General features: G+C 47.9%; 4 protein-coding genes across 4 annotated transcripts; 1 reads left to right on the top strand and 3 right to left on the bottom strand.

The window, feature by feature from the left end:
• Window positions 1-7,186: 7,186 nt before the first annotated feature.
• Window positions 7,187-7,975, bottom strand: N7503_005027 (VOC family protein; the record flags this gene model as incomplete). The annotated part of the gene is made up of 1 exon (XM_057064574.1): window positions 7,187-7,975. The coding sequence occupies one exon, from the start codon at window positions 7,973-7,975 to the stop codon at window positions 7,187-7,189; it is 789 nt and encodes a 262-aa protein (XP_056922317.1).
• A 387-nt stretch (window positions 7,976-8,362) lies between these two features.
• N7503_005026 (NmrA/HSCARG family protein) lies at window positions 8,363-9,349 on the bottom strand (the record flags this gene model as incomplete). The annotated part of the gene is made up of 1 exon (XM_057064573.1): window positions 8,363-9,349. The coding sequence occupies one exon, from the start codon at window positions 9,347-9,349 to the stop codon at window positions 8,363-8,365; it is 987 nt and encodes a 328-aa protein (XP_056922316.1).
• Window positions 9,350-10,413: 1,064 nt separating this feature from the next.
• On the top strand, window positions 10,414-10,662 carry N7503_005025 (uncharacterized protein; the record flags this gene model as incomplete). The annotated part of the gene is made up of 1 exon (XM_057064572.1): window positions 10,414-10,662. One exon carries the CDS (start codon window positions 10,414-10,416, stop codon window positions 10,660-10,662), a length of 249 nt encoding a protein of 82 aa, XP_056922315.1.
• Window positions 10,663-10,899: 237 nt separating this feature from the next.
• Window positions 10,900-12,545, bottom strand: N7503_005024 (Sphingosine N-acyltransferase; the record flags this gene model as incomplete). The annotated part of the gene is made up of 4 exons (XM_057064571.1): window positions 10,900-11,505; window positions 11,560-11,847; window positions 11,901-12,214; window positions 12,374-12,545. The coding sequence occupies 4 exons, from the start codon at window positions 12,543-12,545 to the stop codon at window positions 10,900-10,902; spliced, it is 1,380 nt and encodes a 459-aa protein (XP_056922314.1).
• Window positions 12,546-12,860: the final 315 nt, after the last annotated feature.

The following is a 12,860-nucleotide window of genomic DNA, read 5'->3' as shown; positions in this document are numbered from 1 at the left end:
TTTGTATCTGGCTTGGGGTCCTTGCATCAAAAGGGTTTTCTCCAAGTTGTGTGGCTCGAGCTCACGGATGTGAGAGCCGACATATGCTCCCTGCGATGACCCAGGGTTTCCCACTCGTCAAACCAGAAAGGGCACTGGTAAGACTGCTGATCAAGCCCCCCTTTCCTTAGAATGAGAGCGTATTAGTCTTGGTCAAAAAGTATGTCACAGGTGGCTTGGTAATCTTGATGGATCTTGGATTTTGGCGTGTGGGTAGCACTCAAAGCTATTCCCGCCAAGTTCCTTCACCTTAGCCCCTTCTCACCCCATCACAGTCTCTTGTTCATTCTCGAGGAACAACGAAGGCTATTCTGCTTGGCAAAACTAGCTCTGTGGACGCTGGAACTAGCTCTGTGGACCCTGGACGACAGGCATGCGAGGCACTCCAGCCATGCACCTGCGAATCTACCCTGGTTGCATATGAAGGCCATGGCTCTCTCTCAGAGTCTACAGACCGGTGGTCATCACTTCCAAGGTTAGAAGACGAGGCTAGATCTTGGCTTCTAAGCACAAGCCTTTCGATATTAATACAGTGACAGATGATGCCTGGCCGACTTTGTATGGAGATCGGTGATGTTAGTTGGCCATTGGAAAGTTTCAGCAGGAGCACAACACGACTTCACGGACACCATTCTCCGAAAATTAGTGAGTTAGCCCATATTTCATCGAATTCTGTATTCTACTGATGCTGGGATGTTTGGAACTGCAGAATGCCACTCTTGGCTTTTTTCAAACGTACTCGAAGTCCTCACCTGCGACACGCACGACCCCGATCAAACGATGGCCCCAGTCCATAACCAGACAACGCGATCTCGATGAATCTGCTGTATCCGTGCTGGGATCATGGAGAATTTTTCTGTGGGTTGAATGTGTTCCTCTCTCGACACGAAGCACCGCTGCGCCTGGGTTGGGTACTTGGCCTCAACGCCTTGCAGGCACGCACGTTATTCTTCGGCCAAGGACAGACACAAGACGACGCAGACCAATCCAAGTGAATACAAATAGAGACTTGTAAGCTCATTGCGTGGCTTCAATGTGGATTCTCACATCTTGGATTCTCACGTCTTTGACTGCGATCTCAAGTCCTTGCTCGAGCCTTCGCGATGACTTGAGAACGACCCCTGTGATGGACACGGCCACATCTGTTCCCTCAATTGAGCGTGGGACGTGTCAGTCGAGCCCAGATAATACCAGATAATACCAATATGGCATTGGTGATTTACAGATACAGCTTGGATATACTGATTTGTTTGGGGCATCGAGGACCTCACTCCTCTAAATGCCTAGATCCTCACCATGAGCCCTTGGGGTCGCACGCAACAACAACCCGATCGAATACCTTCCGGAGACTCGATACCAATCTGGCCCTTGTGCACACATACACATGGAGTCACCTTGTCACACATATTTGGAGGAATGTCGTCGAATGTTTATGGGCGTCATAATTACCAAGCCACCAGACCTAAAGTCTCGATATGGCAACTCAGCAAACCACAACCAAGGACGGCAATGGGCACTATCCAAGTCGATCATGCAAGGTGGTGTCTGTCGAATCCGACAAGATATTGCAGGTTGGCACACAGAAGACCCTTTCCAATCAGGTGGTTCCGGCAAGCGATGGCGAATGCCTCTGACATGGCTCAGGGGCATGCAACGCCCAGCGGTGGGCATGCTTAAACCAAAGACAAAATACTTCGGTGGCTCCCATTACCCATGTTTGGTTCAAAAGCTGAGAAAACACTGCAGGACCTCGTTGGCGACCGGATTTTGTTGAAGAGGCACGGCTCTGGCTAGGGGAATTCAACAAGCCTCTGACCTCCATGCCCCAGAGCGGTCACGTAGAGCCTAGAAGTGAAGCTCAACATGAGCAGGCAATGTACTTTCATGGGCACCGTTATACATGCTGCCTTCGCCGAATCCTTGTTGGCCATGATGGCTTGGTAGAAACCAGTGCCTTGAACTTCTTATGACTGGTCCTCCCTTCACAGTCCCCCCTTTACATCGTCCTTGTTGCGTTGATGAGCAGTCAACATGGAGAAACAAGGATTCCCGGTCTCGATGTACGAAGCTGTGTGAAGCTCTCAAATGTATGTGCTCACTTTGTGGGCGGAGTGATCGTTTTGTGGATGGTCAACAGCAACCCAGCCCCGAACACCAACCTGGGAAGGAGCTCAGGTGTTCTCTTTTTATAACGAACGATTGTCCATTCGGTGACTGGACAAACAAGCTTGGTCGAGCGCCTTCCCATATTGAAATCAGGCTGCTGAAAAGCCGTCATTCCCAGGGTCGGTGTCAACCCACCAGTATTGCCCAGACCCTTAGGTCTAGTATCGGTGTTGGACACTGCTCTCTCAAGTCGGAAAACGCACTGCCGCTGGGTGTGCTGGTTGTTTTATCTTAATGAGCTTTCCTTGATGGTTGTCCAAAGTCAGGGGCAGGCGAAGTAACTCCACCATCTGGGTCCGGGCCTTAGGAATACGGTGTGTTGTCCTGAAGGAGTGGAGTTGCAGTGACTACCACCAAGCAGAAAGGCTCTGTGTGAGGGGCCAAATTTGATGAAAGCAAGGAATGCGGCTTTACAAACCAGACTAAGATGGTTTGCCACTGTGTCCTGGCGGTAAAGAACGAAGTTACTTCATCGAGTGGCAACAAAGGTCATCATCTGGTCGATTTGCCCAATCCAGAGAGGATGGTCGAAGGTAGGAAGGTAGGTAGGGTAGGCAGGGAACCTGTTGACGATTCTTGAGAGATGTTTATCCTGATCATTAGTTTTCATCGGCTTCTGCACCAACCAGGTTAACGCGTCGGAATATGGGCCTTTAACCCGATCGGGTACGACAGTCAGCTAATCATCACGCTCTACTTACACGACGCAAGAGCAGATGTGTGCATGATATCTTCTGCGATCCCCTATTCCAGACTCACTATGGTTCAACTTTTTTGCATCATGGCAGGCCACCGGAGGGCTCGCAATGAATCATCGAGGAAAGGGTTCGCACTAAGCAGAAAAATGGACACCGGCATCAGCGTATAATAGAAAGGTAGGTCACTGAGATTAACTTTCATCACAGGGTGTTTCTGGCATCCTGTGTTCGTCCGTGTCCATCTTCATCCTCTCGATCCTGCAACCCTGTTTCACCATTCTTCTGTCATGGTTGCACAATTTTACCCTGTCAGTTAGTTCATGGCATTAGGAGCTGTGGTGTCAGCTGAGTTCTCTAGGGAGAGGGTTCTCAGGAAGAGGATCCCTTGGTCTTTTCTCCTTGCACGTCTTGCTCTGCTTCTCCAAGTTTCGAAGGTGGCAACAGGGGAAGTCTTAAATTTCGCAGGTAGTTCATGGCTCAAACTCATCAACCTCATTCATGAGTCCGATTGGATTAACGAGCCCAGGGAATTTCCCTCTTGAAATGGCAAGCATTGCTTTGTCCATTACAAACGTTCGTAACGGAATGAAAATTGAGGACGGATGTCTAGGGGAGGAATGGCAGGAGCCGGAGAAAGACCCCGGGGACTTCTTGGCCCAGCATGTCGGGTTATCATATCCACATCTTCTCCTGCAACGTTCAACTTCTTCAGCACCTTTCGTATGGTGGATTCCAACAACATCCATGTTTCCATAGCAGATTAATGGTCTTAGACCAGCTCTATGGCATTTTCGCCTCCATGAAACCCAATTTGGAAACTTGACCAGCCTTGGATGATTGGGAGACACATGCACGCGGGATCTTCCAGACAGCGCCCGACGGCCATTTTACACGAGGTTTGGTTTAAGACGATGAGCATGGCTCCCAATTCAATATTTGCTGGTCGATTATTTCACGCGAGTTAGACAGGAAGATAATGGATGCTGATGAAACGACTGTTTTCCCTCCAGGTACGCCCAGTATTCCGATATTCGCGACCCATGGTTGGTCTCCACTCTTCTTTGAAGGCGATGTTTCTCTATGTCCACCTACGCAGTCGATCAATTGTTACAGTTACAGTACAATGCAATACTGCATCATGATTCGTAGCGAACACCGGCGGGGTAGAGTACTTTCTGATGCGCTAGGCCTGAACCATCCGCGGCGTCTGGCAATCGGGCTGATACGGCCAATGGCCGCACCGATTTGAAAACCAGAAATCGAAATGAAATTGCTTTGAAACCATATTACGCTTTCCATTGAGGTGCGTCAGCTTGCCGATCCCGAACGCGCGTTGACGCTCTTACGGGTTCAGCTGAACATAAACATAACATACAATTATGAAGCTCTTGAGCGGTAGGCAGTTCTGAAGGCAAAAACCCTTCTCCAGACGGTTGGCATGTGTTACAGAGAATCTCTCTCAATTGCTCTCTATTGGTAAGAAATAAAAGGAAAAAGCCAAAGCATCATTTATTTCATATTGAACTAGGCATAACAATTTCTCGTAAGTGAAAAACGGACATACAGTAAAGATGGTATTTGAAGCAATCCCAAGCCCTTTTCTTTTTGTATTAGTCTATCAATTAAACAAACTCGAGATTCATGTTGGAGGTTCAATTACACTGCAATTCCGGTGGTACTTACCCGCCTTAGTAAGTTGATATTGGCTGGTCGTAAAGGCCGTGGCTCGAATTCAGTTGAGACACACAGCAGTATCCCAACCTTTTCGAAGCGCATTGTGAAAATCTGTACAAATGATATCATTCATTCATTCATATCATGTAATTGGAATGAGAGGTGCAAAGTGGAGTATTACCTTCGCCTGGCATTACTGGTGTAGATCCGGGAGAGCTAGGGAGAGATGTGGGGTGCTGGAAGCCAATCAAACCAGCAGTAACCTTGGGACCCTGCTTAGCGACTAACTCCCAATAGACAGTACAGAGAAGCTCACCTGATAAATGGCTATGTCAGCACGAACGTGTTCTTCCATTTCCCGTATTCTCCCAATTATTTCTTCGGGTAGTGCAAATTTCGATGAATGAAAATGGCCCCTGTTCAACACTGTTTTGCAGCTATACCATTTAACCGAGCTCGCAGTTATGGTGTAGTTCTGCGAAACCAGCCACGCGATAAAATCAACGTGAGCAAAGAGTAAATGTGTCGCATTTTCAATACAGCGATCATCGGATCGAGCGGTATCGATAAGCCGACCGTCAAGTAGCGCGTCCGAGCTATATTCTGAGAGAAGTAGTTGGATTTTCTTCGAATTCAGCTTGTTATTCCGGAGACAGGTTGCAATCAACTGTGTAGTGTGTCCTACACTGTCCAGGAAATTAGTGGCTTCAAAGTCTGGAGTGGAGGTCATGGAATGGTAAGATGCCGAGGCAATCAGTAAGTGGAAGAATAATGTGAAAGTTTTGAGCCCCTTGCTTTATGTATCCATCCAAGGTCATTTGCTAGGTTTGTTTAAGGGGTCCAAAGTTCGCGTCATTTTAGACCGTGACATAGCTTAATGGAGCTATGATGCGAAAGGATCTGGAAGCGCCTGGACCAAACGTACCTGGAGGTTAATACTTACTAATAGGGGGTGGACCAAGTTGACTTAGTCCTATTCAAGAGATTGATAAGCGGGCGCATAACCATAAGGTGGCAATGAGAATGGTGGCAATATGGATATGTGCGGCTAAAGCTGGGTAGCATTCTGTTACACGAGACACTACCTAATTGCACAAAGGCGCTAATATGACAGCTCCAAAGATACTTCTCACCATGGTTCACAATTAATTTACCATGAACGCGGGCAGATGTTGATTGGGCGAGAACTTTCCGTCCAGTGGAAGGCAGACCATCAAACAAGACATTGGACTTTGCGTGGCGAACGATTGTTTAGTCAGATAAGTGTGCCTCATGGTTCAGTCTGATAAAAGAGGGTACTTCTGTCCAGTACATACTGTTGGAATTGAGAAATTTTGACACCTACATTCTTCCCAGTTACTGTTCTAGATCTACGATACCATTCACCTAGCTCACGCTGATATGATCGATGGCATATAGTGGAAAGTGCAAAGATACCACGGATACGGCATCATCAACTGATTCAGAAAGTACACAATCGACAGAGCAACCATCTCGAACTTCACGACCCAATTTCAACAATATTATCTCTGGACATGCTAGTGCCCCTTACGACTTCGAATCATTTGTCGATTTTTTGTCTCGCAACCATTGCATCGAGACATTAGACTTCTTATCTGAAGCAAATGCTTACAGTGACTCCTATCATAACTCGGGGATATCAGCTCATCGAGGGCATATGACACCTGAGACACGTCGTCTAGGGAAACAATGGAAAACTATAATGAGCACTTATATATCCACTGGGTCCCCAAATGAACTCAATATTCCAGAAGAGCTCCGGCGAGAGCTGCTTAACAATCACGACGTGCTGTTATCTCCACCGAATCCGTCACAATTAAACCCGACCATCCATCATGCCCGTGAGCTACTAGCGGACGGTGTTTTAATACCGTTTATCAACAGTATCCCGATGGAAATGCGTTCACGCTCTCTGTCAATTGATCAGCGATCTCGTCCCCCAATCCGGTTGCAAGTCGTTTCTGACGTGCCTCCTTTACCAACTCAACATTTACAGTGAGTACCTATATGCGGTTTTTTTTGAGTTCAATTCAATTGCTTGAATTGACTAATGAAGGATCTGAAGATCAGTCAATGACAATTTTGATCGACTCCCACGCTTCAAGTCTATTGCTGATGCATCAGAGTCCCAGAATGAAGGGTCAACGCGCAGCACTAAAAGACTTCAAAGCTGGTGGCGGGCATCATTTGCAAAGTTGCGGAATTTATTTCGATCCTAGCACATTCATACGTATAGCGCGGCTAGAGATTGCAATAATGCCAGATTACCCTGATTACTACCGGTCGCTATACTTCTTATGCCCCTGCATTGCTCACGACACCCGCGCCCCAAGATACATTGACTTTTATTTAGAGCTGCTCCAAAAGGAATTAATCAAATCATATATCTGGCTTGATGGTCATTTTCTTATATGCATGGATTCTGAATCCATTGATTGCATTGGGCTCAGATGTCTAAAATATCGACCAACTCCCTTGGGAGTCAACAAGGCAATAAGCACGAGAGAATAGTCCTAGGCAATGTACAGGTATATCCTCGGGCTTGAGAGCTCAATTTTTATAGACACGGAATATTCTGTACATTTCAATCAGTATGCAGATTCTTCAATATCAATCAAAAGTCCTGGCAAAAGTTCCACGCGTCCGCTCTTTGATCCATGTAATACCAGTTGAATAGCTGCTTTTTCCCCAGAAATAGAAACCGAATGATGACCAGCATTCGAACCGGAAGGAACCGCATATTTCCACGCATCCCCAAACATCGCATCGTATGTTCCCTTCAGCTTCGCATCTCCACCATCAGGAATCTGGATCAACACAGAAGACACGCCCTGCGCACCGTTAGGGTGTCGAGTAAGATGGGCCTCCTTCTCATAAGGGACACGATTTGCTCGGGGCGTTCTATCGAGACACCAAAATGGCATTGTCCCTGGGGCCACCCCGTTCCCTTGGTCATCCTTTGGCGCACAAATTGCCCATTTTAAGACGGTGCCATCTGGTTTTGTGCGACCACCAGGGATAGGGTCTGTATAAAAGAAGCCGGTGGCAGATTCTCGGACTCGCTGTTGAATCGTGCCAAAGTCGTTCTCTGAGGGCAATGTGAAAGCCCAGTCAATAATGCTATCTTCTTTCTCGTTGCCCCAACGATGCTGGCGGCGCTTTTCGGGATCAGCGTCGTCGAAGAAGGCGATGAGCTCTAGGTAGACGCCGTCCGGAAGGAGAATTAGCTTGTTTGTTGTGAGTCCATCGGCGTGAGTTCCACCTGGTGCTAGGGTAAATTGGCCATTGGTATGTTCAGAAATTCCCAAGAGGGTTTTGTGGGACACGAGGATGACAAAGTGGTCGAGGATGGGAGTTTGTGCGGTGTAACTAGACATGGTATATGTTTTCAACGGTCTTGAAGAGTCAATATGAGCTTTGGGGAAATAGAATACAATGGGTGAAACCCTTGGGAACCGTGAGCTTCCCCGCACCAACTTTCCCCGCATCTTGTTGATAAGCAATCCCAGGAGGTCGCCCCTGGATTTAAAAGAGACTAAGAGAGACTTAGACCCTTCGTTGTCTAAATAAATTTCGAGTTCGTATTTGGCTATGTCTCCCTTCCCTGGCAATAAGGGGTCCGATTCTCTAGCTCTGGCATTGATTTTCAGACTACTGCTATCCTAGTTGCCTTTGTCACGACTAATCACGTCATGCTTTGAAGTCTGTCAAATGGAGAAAGCAGAACTTATTCAACGTGGTCGTATTCTAAGCCTCTCTCTTATCTAAATTGATTCTTTCGTTCCCAGTAAGAAGTCCATGTCCAAGCCTTTCAGCGACTCCTCAAAGCTCTTCACATCTACTCGAGATTTCAACTGAGCTGGCTCAATAACACCCGAGATACCAGCGCAGTAATCATACTCGCCCAGGAAAGCAGGGCCCCCAAGAACCTCAATCGGCACACCAAATTTCTCGTGCATGTCTTGCATATCCATCTGCATGAACATAGTCTGTTTACCTGTGACCTTGGACCAAGTGTTGATAATCTCCTCGAAAGTCGGGTACTCATCATAAGCCAGCAGCTTGGTTCCAGGGGCCTCTTCCTCAACCAAAGCCTTCACGAACGGGCCCGTCGAGCGAGCAGTATCAATAACAGGGATACGGGTCTGCTTGCTTGCCGGGAGTACAAGAGCGTACCCTCCGACCTCCTTCCGGAACTTCGGGTAGAGGAATTTATTGGTGAGATAACCACCGATGTAGATGAAGGAGCTCAGTTTTCCAAGCTGGGTACCCTGGATATAGTCCGCCAAGTACGCTTTGGTCTCCCAGTGGTAAGAGTATGGGTATTTGCCTCCGGAAGCAGCGTTCATCGGGCCCAATGCAGAGTAGACAAATCGCTCCAGTGTTGGGACATGCAGTGCGGCATCAACTGCGTTCTTTCCGAACTTGACTTCTGCATCGTATCCGATTTTGGCGCTGGCTGCGGCCTCTGTGCCGGAGGCGATGGCGCGACGGTATGGTTCCCAGAAATCTGTATTAAGGAAGATGGCATGGACGCCAGCGAAGGCTTGACGTAGCGACTCTGGATCATTCAGGTCTGCTTGAATCACCTCTGCACCTTGGGTGGCGAGTGCTTGGCCTTTCTCAGAGGAGGGCGACCGAGTCAAGCAGCGGACGTGCCAGTTGGGCAGGGTGAGGAAGGTTTGGGCTACTGAGGAGCCTTGGGTGCCGGTGGCGCCGACAACAGCGATGATTTTCTTTGCAGAGGACATCTTTGATACACCCAATCAATTGATACTGGTAAGATGAAGTTAGGTATCTTAAACGAGGTTCTGTCCGGTTGAATATATACCTGCCAGCAGTATAGTATGAGCTATGGAATTGGGCTCTATGATTGGTCAAGCGTAAGCCATGGCTTACGGGGAACAAATTTAGTCAGGCTCTGATCCAAATATTTCATTGGTCCGGAGATTGAGCGGAGTTAATGAAGGCCTCCGGCACTTCGTTTCCCGCTCAACATGGCACGTCAAACATAAGCCATCAACCATAAGCCAGTGGATATTTGGCGCCAAATCATCCATGCCCTCCGAAGGAAATATGGACCAAAGCAGCAAGCCGAAAAAGCGGATAATCACTACAGCTCGCAGAGAACAAAACAAGGCTGCACAACGCGCATGGAGTAATTGTTTTCATCACTTCACTTACTGTTCAAGCTAACTTCCCGCTAAAGGACAAAGACAAAGACAGGATTGTTCCGGGTTGACAATCTGCCATGAAAGACCTAAACCCAGATTGAAGCCTTCGAGTCGAGCATTGGGAACATCTCTTCCCGTGATAAATTCAACTACTGCGCAACAGAGTTGCCAGGAGATCTCAACGACACATCCAGAGCAGACGTCGGCTTCTGAGATGGACTACGAGGATCCAGGAGGCATAGACCTGGATTCAAGTCTCGATAGTCTGGATGTGACCCCACCGGAGGGCTCTAGTGAGACATTGACCTCCGATCAAGGTAAAGTTTAATTCTACTTCCTCTAATAATCTCATACCTACTAACACGAACATTGATGGAAAAGAATTGGTGTCATCCAAGGATCCGAGCATATCTTTCCTTCATACAGACCCAAAGCTGAATACACTTCAACCCACTCAAACGCAAACCCTCCTGGCATTTCTCCACAATGCAACCTGTCTAGACTTCAATATTAGTGATTTAATGACCTGCGATAAGAGAAGCATGTCCCCATTTTTCAGCTCAATCGCTCCAACGGATAACCCACAGGCCCTTGTTGCAAACAAGTTCAACCCGTCAATACCAATCCATCTTCAACCCACCATGGCCCAGATTCTTGTTCCGCATCATGCAGCTCTGGATTTGATTCCTCTGCCATTACTGCGAGACAGGGCCATCATGTTGTCTTTCGCCATGCCAGAGATTTTTGATCTTTGGGACCTCAAGCTGGATATTTATGTTCGGCAAGGGATTGTGCTAAAGACGGGTGGTGATCGTTTGCCATGGGATCCAAAGAATTGGGATATGAAGCCTTGGTTCGGAAAGAAATGGGGCATGCCTGTCTGTGAATAACTCATGAATCATCCGTTGTCACCATCCGCTTTGTTGTGTAAAAGCAAGTTTATATAATAGGTAGAGACGTGAGGGCCTGTTTGGTCAATACGCCCGTCTACCAGGCACTTTGTAGCTTTTCATAAGGCTACAAGGATCAGGCTGGGACCTTGAGATGTTTCTTTCCCATCGTCTCTGGATGCATTGAAAAAGTATGTGGAAATTTAATATACGATTGGGAAAAGTTGGAACGTTCAATCAGTCAACTTGCCTCTCGCATCCAACTCGACCGAGCAATCCCTTGCGCTCCCACCGTCCCGAGAAACCTGCTCCGGTCGATAACGCAGTCCCTTCGACCTCAGCATTGCGCTTCAATGCCTTGAGGTCAGAATCCACACCCCCTTTGGAGACTGTTTGCACCCAGCCTTTCTCCTGCACTTCCTCTTCGATGTCATCATCCTCATCGTCACTCCTGATATCATCGGCACCATTTCCTTGCACGACACGGATGGCCACCTTGACGATCATGAAGAACCAGATTAGAGTAATAATCTGGAGAAAACCCAAAGAACCGAGGAAACCCCATCTTATACTGTCGCTGTAGCAAATGGTGCCCGAGGGGTTGAGGAACGCCTCAAGCATATGCGACCAGCCCTCTTCAGGTAGCGGAGTTGGACCCGTTACCACGTTATCCTCCGATGTGTGGTAGCAGCCAACCTTGACGATATCTGGCATGTAAGCCCAGATATGATACATGTTTGTCACGTACCAAACATGACGGGCTAGGAACCATGACACCATAAAAATGCCGAACATAACGTCTCGCAACGTGGACAGCCCAAGATACTTGAAGCATTTGGCAAGCTAGTTTGAGAGTTAGCGAGTCGCAAACAGTGAGATATTGACAGAGGAACTCACGGGAAAGAAAATATCGACCACATCCATCAAGATCAATACCAGATTGGCGACACGGGTCAAATGCAATGTGTACGAGGTATACAACAGACCGATTGTCAGAAGATGATGGGTCAACATTTGCCAGTGGTCTTTGCGGCGCTCTTCGATGTTAATAACAAGGAGTTGCTGGATCCAAAAAGCCCACTGGCTCAGTATGTACCACTTGACAAGCCCAGGGAGCTCCCGTGTTGGCCAATTTGTGAACATCTCTTTGGGGTTGAGGAAATACTCCGAGGTTACATAGATGTGCTGGTAACTGGTCAGCATACTATCTCGAGCTGTGACGGGCAATGTTCACTGACCACACCAAGCACCCAGAAAACTGAGTAATAGCACAGCAGCCATGCCTGCTCGGAAAATCTAATCACATCCTTCTTTGTTGATGCGCCACAGTATCGGGCCATCGGCTGAAGCACATACTCCATGCAACTTGCTCGGAGGAAAGTAAACAGCACGACGCAAAATCCAAGGAAGAAGAAGTCATCGCTGCCGACGCCGTATTCCCCCGTCCTTTCATTGTAGTGGGAGATTGTGAAAAGCTTGGACGTGTATTGTTGAGCCTGAGGTAAAAACGAGTGTGTGCAGAAAAGGACCGCGATGAGGTTGAGGGAAATATCTATTTGGCAAACAACATCATTAGCGTTGATGTCTCAGGAATCGAGTAAACAGAGTAGATCCGTCTTTGAGATAGGAGGCCATTCTTCCCTGACTTGATGCGCCCCCTAACTGGCCAAGCCCAGCAAGGGGTGATCGTCGGGTGTAGAATGCCACGTACAAATTTGATTGTGGAGCAACCAGCGGGCAGCAGAATTGAAAAGGCTGCGTGTTTTGCGCTCGGTATTTGGGATAGAACATTTTGCATGGTTCGGCCTCAGCAGCTTGTCGGGGGTAGGGATGGTCTGCATGGCGGGGGCGCTCCCTGGAACGACGAGGCCAGAGTCACTCATAACGAATTGGTTGTAGGCAACCAAGACCTTTTGAGGTTCAGGGGCAATTGCGTTGGGGATTTCCAACGGGTGAGTGTAGAGGGGGAAAGTGAAAGTCGGCAAGAAGTAACAGGTCGACCGTTTCACCGCCAAGAACCACGAGGTTGAACAGCCTTTGTCTTAGCAACCAAAGTAATTCGTGCTATTTTAGCTCACCTTTTACAACCCTCGTTATTGGCGTGCTGGAGTTATAATTCGCATGGGCTCCAATTTGAATTTTTCGATCTCGGGCCGAGTTGTCGATCATGCCTACGTTCACATTGATTCCTCAGGCGC

Source organism: Penicillium pulvis (genome assembly GCF_028828015.1).
Source record: "Penicillium pulvis strain IBT 33274 chromosome Unknown contig_23_segment0_segment0, whole genome shotgun sequence".
Classification (NCBI taxonomy): Eukaryota; Fungi; Ascomycota; class Eurotiomycetes; order Eurotiales; family Aspergillaceae; genus Penicillium; species Penicillium pulvis.
Note: the sequence above shows the minus strand (reverse complement) of the source record. Positions and strands in the feature narration are given on the sequence as shown.